Source organism: Ptychodera flava, chromosome 14 (genome assembly GCF_041260155.1).
Source record: "Ptychodera flava strain L36383 chromosome 14, AS_Pfla_20210202, whole genome shotgun sequence".
Lineage (NCBI taxonomy): Eukaryota > Metazoa > Hemichordata > Enteropneusta > Ptychoderidae > Ptychodera > Ptychodera flava.
The window spans coordinates 30,112,101-30,131,699 of NC_091941.1; the positions used below are offsets into that span (position 1 = coordinate 30,112,101).

Sequence of the window (19,599 nt, forward strand, 5' to 3'; positions counted from 1 at the left end):
ATTGCTCGCTCCAAACTTTCTCCTCATCGACTAATTTCGGCATGTCACTCTTCTCGTCGCTTTCTGAGTACCAATCCCTTTGGCGCTCCTTAGTTCAGTGGTACACTTTAAAGTATATTTCAGTTGTTTAAATGCTGGATCAATTTGGAGACTCATCGGATTTAGTCACCACAGAGAAATAATTTTGTATGCTCATCACCAATCTAAATAATGTTTGAGCGGAAAGATTTATCTTAGCTCAAAGTTTTCCTCTCAAAAACCTCGAACCTTTCTCTTTTGAAATCAAAGATTAATATCTGGGAACTAGCACGACACACTTTCTAAAAGGGACTGAAGTTTGAAATTTATGTCGTAATAATAGAATTGTCGACTTTCACTGGACTAAGACGATATGATAATAAGTAGTCTTTACTCCCAGAGCTTCGAAATGAGCACCCTCAAGTAAAAGTATGAAAACAGTTTGAGAGTCTGAGTCTGTCCCCGATGCACATTCCATCTTATACTAGAATTTGAAAATGACACATTACACAATTTATCTTTTTCTTCGTTTCCTGGAGTATTGATAGGTCTTCTTTAATACATTTTGAATGACAAATCCGAAAGTAAACCCATCACTCTGATTTTGTTAACACCTATATGTACTTATCGCCCAAGTGTTTTATGGCATGGATAAATTGAATGTAGTCTGACAATCATTTTTAGTGGAGGCTTAGACAAAGATTTCTTTACACTTTGTGATTTTTCCACTCAGGAAATTGACAAATTAAAATTTAATGCCAGGGTGGTTATATTAGCTCCCACTTGCAATACATATATGGCAACTTGGAGGTTATTTGATAAAAAAGTCTCTCTGTGAGATGTACATCTATATGTCTGTCCGTCCACATCAAAACTCCCGAACCACTGCACATGCTAAGCTGATTTTTGGTAGAGCCATGTCATATAAGATGTAGATGAGCGATTGTTATGGTGGAATTTGCATATTCGTATGTTAGGGCAATTTGATGTTATTTTTGGTCCAAAACTCTTCTTTGAAACTGTGTAAGTCATTAATTTCAAATTGGGTGCGCAGGTTCCAGTGAGAGACCTGAAAATGACTTGGTGACTCAAGACGAAATTTTCATATTTTTGGTACGTTTGGCCATGCTTTCAAAAGTGGTACACAGGTGAAATGTCATAGGTCATTCATCCAAATTCACGTGCTACCTGCAGTGTGTGAATGGTTTTGTTATGAGAAAAGTATAACTGTGCTGTTCCAGGCTAAGGTGTTTTTCATAAGAATGATGCAATTATGGAAGCTTTGTGAGACAAATGATATTTCAATGAATCAAATTGAAGAAGGTTATATTGATAGGTTGGTCTTCTGTGGGAGGTTCATAGCTGTGAAATGTCTGTCTGTCTGTCTGTCTGTCTATCTGTCGATCTGTCTGTCTATATGTCTGTCTATATGTCTGTCTATCTACCTGTCGTCTGTCTCTCTGTCTCTCTCTATATGTATATATGTCTGTCTGTCTGTCTTTCTCTCTGCATATCTGTCTGTCTGTCTGTCTGTCTGCCTGCCTGTCTCTGTGTCTGTCTCTGTATCTGTCTCTGTCTCTCTGCCTGTCTCTCTGTACGTATGTACGTTTGTACCTGTATTACTATCTGTGGCTGTTGGTCAGTACCTGTACAATGGTTTTATTCAGCGTTCGAACGCACGACATGTGGCATTCAGTCACTTAGTGGAGTGACGAGATACAGAATCGATTGTTTACTTGTACTATGTATCTGTACCTGTACTTATACAATGTACATGTACAGGCGGTTGTCTGAATCAGGGTTCGAACCCAGGCGGGATCTGGTCACTTAGCGGGGTGGCAACAGACAGAATCGCATGTTCACTTGTAGTTATAACTGTACCTGCCTGTACTTTTACATTTACATGTGCGCGCGGTGGTCTGAATCAGGGTTCGGATCCTCAGCGGGTTGTATTCAGTCACCTAGCGGGGTGGCAACAGACAGAATCGCTTGTGTACGTGTACTTTATATCTGTACCTGTACTTATACAATGTACATGGAGGCGCGGTGGTCTCAATCAGGGTTCGAACTGTATCTATGTACTTGTATGTATGTACTGTTTATATGTATGTACTGTATTTATGTATGTACATGTATACATATATGTCCGTCCACAGCAAAATCTTGAGAAGTCAAGTCCATTTTTAAAATGTACACGTCAGCATCGTAAACATTTGAAATGTGGTAAAAAACCTGTAAAATTGGTCAAAAATCAAGAACTCGGGAACTGCCCATCTGATCATTGTCATACTTTGTTATAAAGTACCTTAGGCCACATGGGCTTGACAAAACATTATCTGAAACCACAGGTCCTATTGCTTTGAAATTTGGTTTACAATGTCCTAAGGATAACCAAATTAGGATCACTTGAAATCATGGTGAAATTTGCATATTTGTTTTTTGGGCAATTTTTGGCATTTTTGGTCGTGAAATTCTTCTCTTAAACTGTCTATCCCTTCACATTTAACTTGTTCACCTCCGATTCCCTGTAAACAGGGCCACAACTACCATTGATAACACTGCGTTTAGGCTAAACCATGGTGGTGAAAGGGTTAAAGTAGGTGCAATGATGATTATGAGGTTGAGCTTTTCAAGCTAATTGCTGGGATATTAAGACTGATTTGGACTTGCAGTGGAATTTTCTTAGAAGCCGAGCAAAAGTGGAAAATGACCATCCTACATCAGATTTTAATCAGATTGCCTATAAGGTAGGGTGCGCCCTGGGGACAAATACTCGGACTCTCAAACTTTCACAGTGCTTTTCTGATCTACCACTTGTAAGGGTCAGTTTAAAGCTTTTTGTGTCAGAAAAACGTTTCACCTTCTTGTTTGAAAATCGAAATTTATTTTTCCTCCACTGAGTTAACATAGAGATGGCGGCCATTTTGATGCTGCAGTAGATACTTTAAATAAAATTTATTACAGGGCTGACCTAGCATACGGTTACGTGTAAAATTTTAGTCAACGCCAAAAACACATCAGAGGATTCTCATATTCTTCTCTTGACATGAAGTGCTGTGTTTTTTACTTGCTAAAACTCATTAAAATGAACACAGCCCGATATGCACGGGCTTGCTCTGAGATACTTAGAGTCTTGGACTCTTCTTGCAGTAGTATTTCTGTAAACATGTGCTTGTGGGGACTTACATAATTTGACCTGTCTCAATTGCAATTGCAATATTTTATGAAAAACGGGACCATTTTCAGTTCATATTTTCTATTTGTATGATCCTTTGAATGAAACTATAACGTTGGAAAGCCATGAGTAGTCCAAGAAACAGTAAGAACACATTTAGATATAGCGACTGTTGTACAACTCGTTATTCCCCCATTTTCACAGACTCTTTGACTGTCGACGTTGACCAACAGATTGATATCTAAGTTAGGTACTGTCAACCACAACATTAATGTACCACAGGAGATGCAGTGAAGATGTGTGTAGAATAAACGGTACTCTGGCATTGAATATATGCTATCGTGAAACATTTCGTTTGATGATTGCGCGTAGTTTTCTATCAAACAGTTGATATATTCTACTAAGGAAGAAGGTACGACGCAATTTCCATGAAACCAGTATTTTTATTTACATCACTACAGGTACATAGACTCTCTGTTCTGTCATTCTCTCCTCTGTATTATGTCACCCACATATTCTACATGTTGCACTGGTCTGATGTGAATATTGCACGAGTGCCATGCAATATCTTGATATTGTACGGCATGATTTAGGAGCTAGCACAGGTGGTCTAAATATCAGAGAGAATTGCACAGAAGAACAAAGTATAATTTAATGCGCTTTGGTTGCAAAAAATTGTTGGACAAAAATTATCCAGATACAACATGACTACATGACTGCCTCAAGGAATCCTTTTTCAAAATACCAGCGTATTACTTTTCTCATACTTGGCAAAGCCGTCAATCCATGTGCGCCCCCTATCTTCACCTTCTCATAAATAGCACGACTGGACATCAGCAATGTTTAAAATGTATATCACCAATCGATTGCTCGCTCCAAACTTTCTCCTCATCGACTAATTTCGGCATGTCAGTCTTCTCGTCGCTTTCTGAGTACCAATCCCTTTGGCGCTCCTTAGTTCAGTGGTACACTTTAAAGTATCTTTCAGTTGTTTAAATGCTGGATCAAATTGGAGACTCATCGGATTTAGTCACCACAGAGAAATAATTGTGTATGCTCATCACCAATCTAAATAATGTTTGAGCGGAAAGATTTATCTTAGCTCAAAGTTTTCCTCTCAAAAACCTCGAACCTTTCTCTTTTGAAATCAAAGATAAATATCTGGGAACTAGCACGACACACTTTCTAAAAGTGACTGAAATTTGAAATTCAGAAATGGCCGCATTTCCTTGTCATTTATGTCGTAATAATAGAATTGTCGACTTTCACAGGACTAAGACGATATGATAATAAGTAGTCTTTACTCCCAGAGCTTCGAAATGAGCACCCTCAAGTAAAAGTATGAAAACAGTTTGAGAGTCTGAATCTGTCCCCGATGCATATTCCATCTTATACTAGAATTTTAAAATAACACATTAATACATTTTGAATGACAAATCCGAAAGTAAACCCATCACTCTGATTTTGTCAAAACCTATATGTACTTATCGCCCAAGTTTTTTTATGGCATGGATGAATTGAATGTAGTCTGACAATCATTTTTATGGAGGCTTAGACAAAGATTTCTTTACACTTCGTGACTTTTCCACTCAGGAAATCGACAAATTAAAATTTAATGCCAGGGTGGTTCTTGTAGCTCTATTAGAGCAATTTCATATGTGGTGCAAAATTACCAAATGGGCAAACGAAATCTAAATTCGAAGGTAACTCCAAATTGGTAACAATTTCAATGGAATCACTGGGCTCTTACAGTTGACCAATGACAGCCATGCTTACAATAATAGCCCGTACCTGACCCTATTTTCGTTAGCTGTGCAGCCATCGGTAGAAATGGGGCAGAGGTCCAGACAGAGGCCTGAGTTGATTCCGCAAAGATACCAGTATTTTCCTACCGAGGATAAATGTTTTGCCTATTGGCATGTAAAAATCAACCAGTACAGTACACGTTATGAGTTTTTGTTCACAAATCGTTTAAAAAGAGATTTCTTTGTACAGAATAGACAACAGAAGTGATGTATCTAAATATATTTAGGTTTCTGATGATTTACTTTTGTAATTATTTTCTCTCTGAGAAAATCTAACTCTCTTTGTGTGATGGGCAGAGGGCCCACCACTTGAAATAAACTATATATAAATAACTACAGCTACTGCACTGCAGGCTGCTTCGTTACCAGTAAATAAATTATAGGAAAAATGTATTGTTTTCCACTAGTGATACATATCTGTACTCAGCATTTATTCCGGTGATAAACATTCACTAGCCGCCTCTGGTTCTTTGCCAGAAAATTCTGAGGAATACCCATTATCAGGTACACGAAACTTTTGAACTTCAGAGACTGTGTTAACTTTGTACACTATGTCTAAAAGAAGAGCGGAAACTCACTGAAAGATCTCTTCTGCAAATATGAAATTCTCAATTTGCATTTTTTGCACGTTGTTCTTTTTTTCTCCTCTGTTTATGTATTTCCCTATGTATGTAATCCACTTATTGATCTATATTTCGGATTTATTTTGTTACTTTTATTTTTGTGTGAACAGTTTTGCCTGATTCCTCAGTTCGAGATTAATACTGTAAACCGGGATAGACTTCGACTAGTTGTTTGTTGGCACTTTCTTCGTCTCCCCTTTCCCATTTTCCTCATTGTTCTTGTATTAGTAAAAATCTATAATATTGCCATAATAGGGGAATATGTGTTCTATTAATCACAAAATATACATGCACTTTGGTTGGCCCTAATCATCGTAGGAATTTGAATCTACGTTAATTTAGTTTTCAATGCGTATAAAGACTGTGGAGCCCCAGGCCTATTTTCATAATTTCAAAACAAAAACAGTAAATAACATAAAGAAATCTCGTTAAATAAATCAAAATTGACTCTAGTAATTGAAATAACCTGACCTATGTTTGATGGCAAGGTATTGGTGTCTTCTACTGCCATTTTATACAGGAAAGCTGACTTCATAATTTAAGAGATGACAACCTAATTTTTAGGTTATCGCGGGGAATTATGATGTAAGCTTATAATATGGAAAAGTCAAATGAACAGTAAAGTCTCTAATCGAAATAAAAACAAATATGTGTGACTGAATTGAATCATTTATTTTCTACAAAATTTTCCACTATTACACCGAAAATTTCGAGGTAATAATGTTTATTTGATGGAATAATTTAAATTTAGCCTTCTAGTATTGTCAGGTTTGTAAAACATAAGTAGCTACTAGCATCTAAGTCGTGTTTGTTTGTTTGTTTGTTTGCTTGTTTGTTTGTTTGTTTGTTTGTGTTTTGCTTGCATTCCTCATATATATGCGGCTATATGAAAAATTTGATCTTAATAGGCAGGGGACTTGAAAATTTGTCCGAGCATTGAGGGGATCTGAAAAAAGATTTCAATCGCGATTTTTGTAAACGCAGCCTCAACCGTTTCTGTTGAGTCTTCATGGTACTCCCTCAGTTGTGTTTTATGTCATCTCTTGACATATACTGTGTAGAAATAAATGAATCGAATTAATACCCGAGGGCTAGAGCGTCAATTAATGATGCAACGTTGGTGGTGATTTTTCGGCTCTGTGAAAAAGGGACAATATTCTTGTAAATATGTATATTTACTGAAAAAAGGAAAGGCCTCATGTCAACCAAGGAAAAGGTGCTCATTATTGTAATATATAAAATATAAAAAATAAGAAATTACCTGACTTCTTGTGAAGATTAAAATTATCTTCGAAACTCTATCGGTCTGAGCAGCCCCACGACACAAAACCTTTAAAAAGGAAGAGGGGACCCGCTTTTGTCTGAAGAATATTTTACAATGTCGAGAACCTGAAGATACGGGCATGCATAAATCCAAAACAAGTTATCATTATGTCTTGTAACATGCATGAAATTATGGGTGTAAACTCTCCATTGTCCATAGACTACCAATGTATTCATTCACGATGGAATTCTAATGAAAATTTTGATTATGAGGGAACGTTCTTTTTCTGCGCAGTGCAGATTTTTTTTCTTAATGTCTTTGGCCTCATTAGTTTTAATACTTTCAATCTGATCAAAATGATAAACGTAATCATTTGCTAATGTGATGATCTCTGTTTGCATTCAAACACTTTTACGACCTTCCTCTATGTCTTGTGAAAAAGAATGAATCCCTCATTTGATTGCCCGATTAAGCTGACCCTTCCCGGATTTCGCTCTGCAATACCTCTCATAAAAATTGAGCGCCCCGGCGCGTCATGAGAGCCCGGGGATAATATACCCGAGCGGTTTTGACCGCTAATGTTTTTACCATAGGTTGTGGGTTTGAATCCAATCGAGAATTTACTGAATTCTCGTATTGCGCAACTTTTTCGCATTTCGTGTCAAGTTGGCAAGTGGAAACGAATAACTGCGTCGTAACTCGACCACTAAAATTATCAGTGTTCTTGCATAATTAAAATGAAATACAGGTGCATTTATTTGTTTCTGTCACCTCTCTGAGATTAACGAATGTCAGTTATTGGCACAAATGCCTCAGTCACAATCAAAGACTACAGGTAACCTGCAAATATTTCACTCAAGAGTTCACCGTCATAAATATATTTAAATTGTGAAAATATCATGACTTTCAATTGCGTCGAGACTACTGCATGGTGCTATTCTGATCTCGTCATCTGACATTCATGTAATATTGCTAGTAGACAGATCTGAGAATGTTAAAGGAAACAAAATCTTAATAATATTTTATCATTTCGCAGTCTTTTCATATCTACCGAAGGTACCCTGTATTTGTTTCACTCCAGGGTTCACTGTAATTTAAATTATCAAAATATTACGTCAGTGGCGTCGAAAAGCACTGCATGTGTGTTATAATGAAATCATCATCTGATATTTTGCGGAATATATCTCGCATACAAATTTAATAATGTTAAAGGCAATAAAAATCGAATGTGTGGATTAATTCTTCCATATCAAAAGTGAGCGTATTCACAAGGTAGCTCACGGTCTCAAATAGTTCGGATTTTCCGACGTCTACACAGAAAATGGTAGCTATTATTATAACTTGATTTCAGGTACCGTTTTATTAATTTTAAACTTCGAATTCAACCATCAGTCAATTTGTTAGTTATACATAATTGTAATGTTTCTATATTTTCGGTATCAGCAAACATCCTTCTGATGCATTATTTAAAACAGTGAGTTGCTGTCTATGTACATGACGATGTTTTCCACACATCGAAACTCCAAGTGCCATTTACCTTGAACTTTTGTTAGGTTTCCAGTATGTTTGCACGGTCTGTAAATCACAGTTTCCAGTTCATCTACCTAAATCATATCGGAATGCATGTGGTGCAACTGGTTATACAGCATCCAGGGCTCGAAATTAGCGGTAGTCCCGCGTCCACAGACTACCAAATTTTCCCTGGGGCTACCAAAACGAATGAAATGGTAGCCCACACGGACTACCAACGCCTAGGACATGAAATTACTTAGTGGGCGACATGATGTTGATCGCTGTGAGATGACCAACACTCATACAATCAACCCAACCAACTGGACAGAGAAAGGACATGTCGACTTTGTTGCAACAAACTTTCAATAAAATATCATTATCTGAACTGATGTACTTGGATAACAGGCTCGGGAAATGATGGCCAATGAAAATTCATTTTCATAGTTATTTAATCACAATTTATCAATCACAATTAAACAAAAAATATTCAAATTGCAAGGAAAAACCTGTCGGGCCTCCCAAAAAATTCGCTTTCCGAAGTGTACGAGATCATCCCATGATATGGTGGGGAAATATAGTCAAAATTGCCACGAAAGTTATAGGAACATGACCGTACCAAGTTGTCATCCTGAAATTCATAGCCAATATATTTTAGCCATGTTATGTTCACACATGCTGAGTGAAAAGTCGTTGTCATTGCGAACATCAAAATTTGCATATAGGCTCTGGGTATGTGTGAATAGGTCGTCAAACTTTGAGGCGTCACCGTTGTCCACTACACATGCTATAACGTTCTCCTAAGGCTATGATCTGCAGGTATTGATGTTAAAAGACTAGAAAATTCACTTACTGGATAGAGTCATCCAAAATAAATCGTTCATTGTCTAGATATAAATAAAAATATCCTTTACAAAAAAACCTCTTATTCACGCATGGGCTACCAGACCTTGTCGCTGGGCTACAAACTTCAGAAAATGGTAGCCCAATGGGACAACCAGGGAAAATAGTTAATTTCGAGCCCTGGCATCTGTATATGCATTGTGTAATGTCCGGATGCTAGTTTTTACATATTCAACGTTACAGTGACTACGGTACAATACGCTGTATTTCAACATTTTGCGAGAAACAACAAAAACGTGTAATGATGAAACTAGTCGCAAAAATTATAGCTATTGTCCTCAGTATCTTATAAGAAGAACAATTTTGTGATGCTATTACACGAGTCATGCTCAAAGAATGTATAGGCGACTACGAATGTTTCTCTGGATCATATGTCAGCTGCTTGCAATTCTGGAGGCTGCAATATAGTGGACCCTCGCTAAGTCGCAGTTTCGGGTAAGTCGCGGTTTCGGCTAAGACGTGGTTTACGTTATTGCTCCTATTGCTTTCTTTGCATTGTTTACAAACGTCACTCTGTCGGCCGCAATCAAACGTTTCAAGAATTTTCTATTTCATACGGCTCGTGTGACGTGTAAAATAGGATACACAGATATAAAGGGAGTGGTCTTTTTAACCCTTCTCGCACGTAAACTGTCTCCATTTTAGGGAGGGTAAAATAGGCCAAATAACGATATGTGTGTGTCCAGCAACCCGACTGACCCTACAAAAACCCACCGATCCTAAACTTAAAAAAAATTAAGTACATTGTCTACACTTTACAGTATTATATGGCTTTTATTCGACAACATAAAAACAAAAAATACATAACCTCCGACCTACCTCCCCTATTTTTCAGAGGCATGTTACAGGAAACACACATACATGTATTTTTATTTGGCCTAAAGGCCTACGTGGTCGCACGAGCAGATCACCATAGGTCGAGAACTTGGAGCATGCAAAGTTTCCAAGTTAACCAGTTGTACAGAATTGTCCAATATTAATTCTATGTGTATTTTATGACACTGTCGAGTGATGCTGACATGACTATCATCACGATAATGCCAATGATGCCGAGAAGGAAAAGAGGAGAGATGGCAGGAGATTTTGGGCGATGAAGACAATCTTTAGAAAATGTCATTTTGACGATAGAAAGAAGACATATAGTCTGGTAGACAACCGACCCAAGTTCACGGTGAGTAAAGCGGACTTTCTCTGATGAGATATCACACAGAAGCGAAACTGTTTTAACGGACTTAAAGGGACAAAGTCGGCCATTTTTCTTGATTTTTTTTTGATACTACTAAGCTGTTTGACATGTTGAAAGATACTAAATGTATGGGTGACCATGCATATATTCGACCCCCGTTTTAGACACGATACCTTTCAACATGTCAAACAATATAAATAGTAGGCCTATCTCTTATCAAACGAAATTCATGAAAAATGGCCGACTTTGCCCCTTTAAAATTCAATACAACACGAAGACTTCCTGAGTAGACAGTAAAGTGATAAGTGTACCACGTCGAAAAATATGTCACTTGGGATTAGATTTATGTCCCCATGCCCATTAGCATCTGAAAACAAAAACTTGCGTGCTACTGTTATCTTTTACATGGAAATAGTGACAAAACGTGGGAGAAAGCAGGGAGGGGCGATCCAAATGCTTGACTACGAATCTGAGGCTAGCTTGACAGTTACTATTTGCGATGAAACACCCCCTTGTAATCTTTAAGTGTTTGCACCCCATAGCAACAGTAACTATCATTCTGGTCTGTAGGTGTCGGGATCTCTTTAAATAAAGTATTACCCTTTGAGCGCCAAAGTCAACTTTTGTCGCCTTTATGAAATGTACCCCAGTCGAATTTTTTCAGATTTTTGCCATAATTTTGATAAAAATCTGTGGCCAATGAAATGTGATGTCCATTTGGTCCAAAATTATCAAATTAATTGCAGAAAAATTTATAAAATTTGTTAAAATGTTGCACTAAAATTTTAGTGGTAAAAATTACAGCACTCAAAGGGTTAAGTTGTTGAACAACGGATTACGAAAGCAAATCATGTACGACCGATGAAGATCGGCTTAGCTCATTCACTAAATCGTCACAGAATTGACTGTGTACAGGCAATGTATACGATGTATATGGACACATGCATAAGAATAGCATGGGTATCGACTTGTCTGTTTGCTTTGATTTCTTTCTCGAACCCAAAAATTCATTGAGTGCTAGCATTTATCTCTTGCATACATCGGATCGGCGACGATATGAACTTCACGATGCCTTTGTGAAAGGCTATGCTAATTAACTGCGTTAAAACTTTTAGCGAATCAGAGCAGCTGATACAATGTCGGCGAAGTAAACGAACAAATCATGGAACACAATACATAAATTGTAAAGCTGATGATTGGATGTATGGAGAACAAGCATGAGACCCCGAGTTGAGCCAGGTGCTTAGCGATAAACCCCGAAGTAACTTACCTAGAGTAGAGTAGAGTATATGTCATCTACTCGTACCGTTCATCGCGTTTGTTACGTTTCCTTTTCAATTTAGAAAGATTATTGACTTATCGTTTATGAAAGTGGGTAAAAGAAGCAATCTGGGCATAATTTCAACCGACTTCTGACTAAGCTTAAGTTTAAAGTTTAAATTAAAGCCCACAGCTTGATGATCAAAAGGTGAAAAAATTCGCCTGCATTCCATGTCTAACACTTTGTCAAATCGATTTCACTTTCAAACTTTGATGTAAGGTAACCGGATACCGAAGAAACCGTGAGCGTAGGCCTATAGCTCGTGGGCACTGCTTAGGACTGACATTGACCACAGTCACCTGTGGTGTATTCCGCTCTGCGGGCCCATAGACGTGTGTACATATGCGGCTTGCCTCTTCTCAGGCATATGTACACACGTCTATGGGGCGCATATAGGCCTATAGACGCAAAGCGGAATACACCACAGGTGACTGTGCATTGACAGCAAACTTTCCAATTGACTCGAGGAATCGGAGAATATCCTGATTTAGCTGTGGGTCCATTATACAATGCAGGATTCGGGGCACAATTTTTTTTCGCCGAGGTCTCTGCTACGTATCGATCGGTATCGGGGGTAGCGGAAACCAAATAATCTTGAAATAAATAGATAACAAGCCGTAATGTATTAGTGCGCTGGTACAAGTTTTAACGATTGTATTATGTAATAGAAAAGCCGGACTTTTTTCTCAATCTTCCACTTGACATTATGGAAAGCCGTAACTTTTTTATAAATGAGTACCTTCTTTCAAATTGTCTATAAAACCAGTAAAATGAAATGTGCAGCATTTGTAATCAAATAAATTGGTGTCGGTTACGATGCGTGCCCAAAATTCTTAAAGGAATATAATTACATTTACAGATTTATTGAGCATTATGAGGTAGCGGACATTTTTCCCATCCAGAATATGCACGAAATCGGTAGCCCATAGAACACCAGGTAGCGGAGGGTAGCGACAGGTAGCGCACAAGTTTTAGACTTTATTTTCACTAAAAGATTGTTTTGGAGGAGTCAAAATCAGTAGCCCATAGGAGACAAGGTAGCGGAGGGTAGCGGATGGGGAGCGGACGTTTTTTCCTGCCAGAATGTGCTCAAAATTGGTAGCGCATAGGAGACAAGGTAGCGGAGGGTAGCGGATATTTTTTGCCATCAACAATATGTTCAAAATCGGTAGCCCATAGAACACCAGGTATCGGAGGGTAGCGGACGGGTAGCCGACCAGTTTTAGACATTATTTTCACAAAAAGATAATTTGCAGGCGTCGAAATCGGTAGCCCATAGGAGACAAGGTAGCGGAGGGTAGCGGATGGGGAGCGGACGTTTTTTCCTGCCAGAATGTGCTCAAAATTGGTAGCGCATAGGAGACAAGGTAGTGGAGGGTAGCGGATATTTTTTGCCATCAACAATATGTTCAAAATCGGTAGCCCATACAACACCAGGTATCGGAGGGTAGTGGACGGGTAGCCGACCAGTTTTAGACATTATTTTCACAAAAAGATAATTTGCAGGCGTCGAAATCGGTAGTCCATAGGAGACAAGGTAGCGGAGGGTAGCGGATGGGGAGCGGACGTTTTTTCCTGCCAGAATGTGCTCAAAATTGGTAGCGCATAGGAGACAAGGTAGCGGAGGGTAGCGGATATTTTTTGCCATCCAGAACTTGCTCAAAATCGGTAGCGCATAGAACATCAGGTAGCGGAGGGTAGCGACGGGTAGCGGACAAGTTTTAGACTTTATTTTCACTAAAAGATTGTTTGGAGGAGTCAAAATCAGTAGCCCATAGGAGACAAGGTAGCGGAGGGTAGCGGATGGGTAGCGGACGTTTTTTCCTGCCAGAATGTGCTCAAAATTGGTAGCGCATAGGAGACAAGGTAGCGGAGGGTAGCGGATATTTTTGGCATCCAGAACTTGCTCAAAATCGGTAGCGCATAGAACATCAGGTAGCGGAGGGTAGCGACGGGTAGCGGACAAGTTTTAGACTTTATTTTCACTAAAAGATTGTTTGGAGGAGTCAAAATCAGTAGCCCATAGGAGACAAGGCAGCGGAGGGTAGCGGATGGGTAGCGGACGTTTTTTCCTGCCAGAATGTGCTCAAAATTGGTAGCGCATAGGAGACAAGGTAGCGGAGGGTAGCGGATATTTTTTGGCATCCAGAACTTGCTCAAAATCGGTAGCGCATAGAACATCAGGTAGCGGAGGGTAGCGACGGGTAGCGGACAAGTTTTAGACTTTATTTTCACTAAAAGATTGTTTGGAGGAGTCAAAATCAGTAGCCCATAGGAGACAAGGTAGCGGAGGGTAGCGGATGGGTAGCGGACGTTTTTTCCTGCCAGAATGTGCTCAAAATTGGTAGCGCATAGGAGACAAGGTAGTGGAGGGTAGCGGATATTTTTTGCCATCAACAATATGTTCAAAATCGGTAGCCCATAGAACACCAGGTAGCGGAGGGTAGCGGACGGGTAGCCGACCAGTTTTAGACATTATTTTCACAAAAAGATAATTTGCAGGCGTCGAAATCGGTAGCCCATAGGAGACAAGGTAGCGGAGGGTAGCGGACATTTTTTCCCGTCCAGAATATGTTCAAAATCGGTAGCGCATAGAACACAAGGTAGCGGAGGGTAGCGGACACTTTTCCCATCCAGAATGTGCTCAAAATCGGTAGCGCATAGAACACCAGGTAGCGGAGGGTAGCGGAGAAGTTTCAAACATTACTTCCACTAATATAAAATATTGTTTTGAGGAGACAGATTCGATGTGTCCATAAGACACACGGTAGCGGAGGGTAGCCGACGTGTAGCCGACATTTTGTCCGTGGAATTTTTGTGTAAAACAGTAGCCCTAAGGATCCAAGGTAGTCTAGGATAGAGTAAGGGTAGAGCACATTTGGCCAACATATTTTCCATCATGAATGTGACCATAAGCGGTATCCATTACAACACATGGTGCGGGCGGGCGGGGAGCCGACACTAGTTCCGACATAGCTTAAGACTTATCACAAATGGTAACCCATAATAGACACAGCACTTTACATTCCGTTCATTGCGACGGCATGCTGACTCCTATAGAATTTATTACGCATATATTACATTTCAGAGCTGTTTTGAATAAAAGTGTGACGCCGGTTTTGAATTGTCCTTCCTGCGGCAACGTAAACTTACAGAATTTTTCTTTACAGTGTCCACTTTGTGGAAAAACATTGAAAAGATAAGCTAAATGTGAATTGATGGTTTGTATTGTCATTTATTATCTTTTTAAAAACAATATAGCAGATCGTCTATTTACCTAAGCAATAATGTACCCCTCCAAGCTTATAATGGACGAAAGCAAAATTTGCATAACAAGGCGGAGCCGAGTAAATTATGGAGCGCAAAGTTTGCTTGATGAGTCAATTGTGGGAGGACGGGGATATATTAATGCTATTATTTTATAGTTTTTGAGATGTCACTGACTTTGAAGATGTATAAAACATCTTTGGTAGCAATGATGGATAATTGGATACATTATCTGTAAGTATCTGAGGGTATGAGGTCACAAAATTCACTGGTATTGACAAAGGTACAATAATACAGTGTTGCCGCCAGGACGCGCCCTTGCGACAATGTCCCCAAAACGGGACCTGTTGTCCCGCATTCTTGCGTCCTGCGGGTCACCTCGGGCGCACTCTTGAGCCACTGTGTGACGGTGTAGTCTGCAAGTGATAGATTACTGACGGCGACCTTTGTTTTGCATGATTCTTTTGAGGCTTTTATTTACGTATTTTCGGAGCTAATTAAAACCGTACACTTGATATTACTTTGATTTGTAGTCCGACAGAGCTCTGATTGGCGGCAGATACCGCATACTGCTACAATTACTTCTGCAAAATTCAATCGTAGTCCGGCCGCTTGACGTTTGTTTTGTGAAACAAATGAGTTACAAAATGATACAAATTTGATTGACGACTGATGCATTTGTTTTTCGTTCGCGGAAAATTCCATTCCATTGCCATGCATCGACAGTTGAACGGCATTTCGGTAGGCAAGTTCAATATGGCAGGACGTCAAAAGCGAATTACATCATTTTTCACGAGTCCAACTCGGAGTTTGTCAACCGATCGCGATCGCAATGACGATCAAACACCGTCTGTTGCCCAGGGTGATGACTCACACTCGACGCGATCTGATTGTGACACACATTGCGATCCACCAGAGTCGAAGAAAAAGAAAACCACGGAACGAAAGTTTCAAGAGAGTTGGAGGAATAATGAAAAGTGTTCTAACTGGTTTGAATACAACAGTGAAAAGAAACATATGCATTGCAAGATTTGTCGTGAAACTGGCAAGCAAAATACGTTTACTGAACAATCTGGATGTGAAAATTTCCGTACATCAACATTAGACCGCCATATGCGCGGTAGTGATCACTTGCAAGCAATTGAAGAAGTCGCCTTGCGTAGAAGTTTCGACACCGCCGTCAATCGAGCTCTGTCAGAAAACGATCAAGGGATTATATCGGCAATGCAGTCGGTTTATTGGTTGGCAAAGGAGGACATTGCCACACGAAAATATGAATCACTCCTGAAATTCCTGAAATTGCAAGGCGTTCAAACCGTGGATAAGTTGCGGATCGGACAGAATGCAAGTTACACCTCTCGACAAACTGCCGAAGAGATGCAGGATGCCATCGGAAAAGTGATTGCTAATGATATACAAAAGCAACTACAAGAAAGTGAATTTGTTAGTGTGCTGTCCGATGAAAGCACGGACATTTCCGTATCCAAAAAGCTTGTCATGTACGTCCGTGTAATTGAGGAGGATTTCACCCCGAAAACGCGATACATAGGAAACGTGAAAGTAAAAGATGGCACAGCAGAGACCATAGCTACAGAGCTGAAAATAAATCTACTCGAGAAACACCGCGTCAAACCTAGTCAGCTGATTGGTTTCGGTAGTGATGGTGCGAGCGTCATGAGGGGACGTAAGAATGGTGTATCAGTTCGTATCCAGCGTGAAGTGAACCCATACCTCATTAGTATTCACTGCGTGGCGCATCGCTTGGCGCTGTGTACCAGTCAGGCGGCCGACGGAATCCCGTATCTCAAAAAATACCGACAAACTTTAACGGATATTTACTACTACTTTAAAAGATCAGCAGTTCGCACAGAGGGGGTGAAGGAAATCCAAGCAATTCTTGATGACCCCAGTCTTAAATACAAGGAAGTACACGATGTACGCTGGTTTTCTTTTTACGCCGCTCTTGAGACCATTTATAGAACGTACGGTTCGCTGGTCACATATTTTCGCTCAGTAGCTGAGAAAACGCCCGTCGCAAAGGGTCTTAACGATGACACAGTTCGAATTTGTTGCTACGACACACCTACTCATGGATGTTATCCCGATTCTAACACACCTGAGTATGGTATTTCAGTGCGCTGACATCGATATCGCGATTGTACAGGCTTCTGTAAAGACAACCGTTAGTCAAGTCCAAGACTTGGCTACACAAGATGGCAAATTTCTTTCAGATTTCGAAGGAATGAAGACGTCCGAAGGCAAGTTTTCGGTCCGTGGCCATGCTATCAGCGCAACGCCTAATGCCACTGCACATTTCAGGAATATCAGGAGTGGATTTATCGAAAACATCCTGCAGAACCTGAATGAGAGGTTTCCCCAGGACACTACTGACTTGATTAATGCCTTTGCTGTCCTGGCTATGCGACCCCTGTCTTTTCTGTCAGCTGATCAGGTCAGCGAATTTGGAAACAAGGAAATTAGTGCCTTGGTTTCAGATTTCGGCGATGCAAAAACTCTTGAAGATGGAACTGTAATTGAGCCTATAATTGATCGCAATTGTGTTCACCGTGAGTGGTCAATTGTGAAGGCGCTGGTATTGTCACAGTTATACCCGCGAGATAAGATGGCCACGTTATGGAAGTTGCTGTATGCGTACCATCGAGATCAATTCCCAAACTTGTTCAGGCTGGCTAAAATTGCCCTCGTTTTGCCTGTTCAAACCGCCGATTGTGAGCGTGGATTTTCAGTTCAAAACAAAATCAAAACAAGCAGTCGTAACCGCCTAGACGCTGAAAGACTACACACTTTGTCACTGATCTCGGCCGAAGGGCCCCCCATCGATGAATTTCCATTTAGGGATGCACTCCAACTATGGAGACAAGCAAAACAAAGACGCATAAACAAACAATAATATAGTCATCAAACTTGACTTTATTCATCAGACTAGTTGATCTGTCGGTGGACATGGACACAGTTGATTTGAACAAAACAGTATAGCACAGTTACTATGGTAAAGGTCTTTCCAGTTATTATTACATAGATCCTTGAGCGGAACATAAATGTTATAATAAATCTATGTACTAATAATAATCACACAACATGTGCGTGCGAGTGTGTGCGTATTTTGTACACGTGCACAATTTATGTTGTCCCCAAAATATACAAAATGTCCCCCAAAATAAAGAGTAGCGGGACACAGTGTCCCCTGGTTTAAAAATCCTGGCTGCAACACTGAATATTACACCTCAACTACAGTACTGATCTCGTGATTGGATGAAACTCCGCAACATGACATTCCAAAAAAGTGTGATATAACGTGGTTTGAATTGCTATTGCCCTCTTGCAGGCAAGCCGTCCGAACGCCATTGGTAGCGCACATACGCACAGTACAAATACTGGATTTTGTGATGATTTCAAATTTTCGGTGCGATAAAGTTAACAACACATGCCATCAGGCTGGTGCTCTTGACCAAAATATTGATTATACTCTTGGTAGTAACAACAGTGATCCGGAGCGATCCACGCAAGAGATCTACGCCTATTCCCGGTCATCCCATAGAGCATTTCCTTGGTCGTGTCAAACTCTGTAGGTATATGTACAGTAAACAACCAAATTATGAGATTTTATGTTGTACAACGTATTGGCGTACAAGACTGGCATATATCAATGAAACTCAAAATGAATATTGTATTTCATAATTCGGCCACGAAAATATTTGTCAGGGTGAAACCTTTAATTGAGTTTATTAGAATTATGAACGTTCACTGTGCGCAATGCACCACGGAAACTTTTAAAGAACTTTCAGGCTGATCTGGGACTAGTATACCTAAGGGAGCCGTCATTATTTACGGCCTGGGGATCGTAAGCATGTGAGGGAGTAACTCAAAAAATTGAAAGGGGGTTGCTCAAAATGTGGAGAGGAAGAAGGGGGTTACTCAATTTTTGAAGCAAAATAAATTGAAACACCTCAAACTGAACCATGGTTGCACCCATCAATTTCTCAAAATTTTCGATGCGAGAGGGGGACACCCCTCCTGTGCTCTCCCCTTAGGGTGTTCTAACAGCTTTACTAGTTAAAAAAAAATTAAAAAACACCTTTGAGGCTTTCAGATTGCACTAGGCTGCACCATTGCACAAATCAATTTCTCAAAATTTTCCACGCAAGATGGTGAATATCCCCTCTGACACTTCCCCCTCAGCCTCGCGCATGTTATTCCCCTTTTACTTTCAAACTCTGCCCAGTCATATATCCTAGTGAAAGCCCAGTCATGATACCCATCCAAATTAAACAGTACTATGTGGTTAGATACTGGTTATAGCGTGAGCTTTAATATCTATGTTTCGTCGTCACTTCGAATTTCATTTAATTTGTTTCACCTTTTTCAACCGTCATTAGATAACCGATAATAATAAAGCAGGGTACATCAGGATTTGAAAGGTCTTTACTATCGCTGTATTTTTGTAAATTTTACAAATGCGTGTATTGCTATTTAGCTCTTCTAAGAGGGGGGTCAGTCAAAATTTCTG

The 19,599-nt window shown here is 39.8% G+C and overlaps 1 protein-coding gene across 1 annotated transcript; it reads left to right on the forward strand.

The window, feature by feature from the left end:
- Positions 1-15,827: 15,827 nt before the first annotated feature.
- Positions 15,828-17,213, forward strand: LOC139148814 (uncharacterized protein C17orf113-like). Its single transcript, XM_070720245.1, has one exon. The coding sequence runs from the start codon at positions 15,828-15,830 to the stop codon at positions 17,211-17,213; it is 1,386 nt and encodes a 461-aa protein (XP_070576346.1).
- The last annotated feature ends 2,386 nt before the right edge of the window (positions 17,214-19,599 follow it).

Excerpts from the sequence above, each read along its gene's own strand:
- LOC139148814 (XM_070720245.1), top strand. The coding sequence starts at position 15,828 with ATGGCAGGACGTCAAAAGCGAATTACATCATTTTTCACGAGTCCAACT.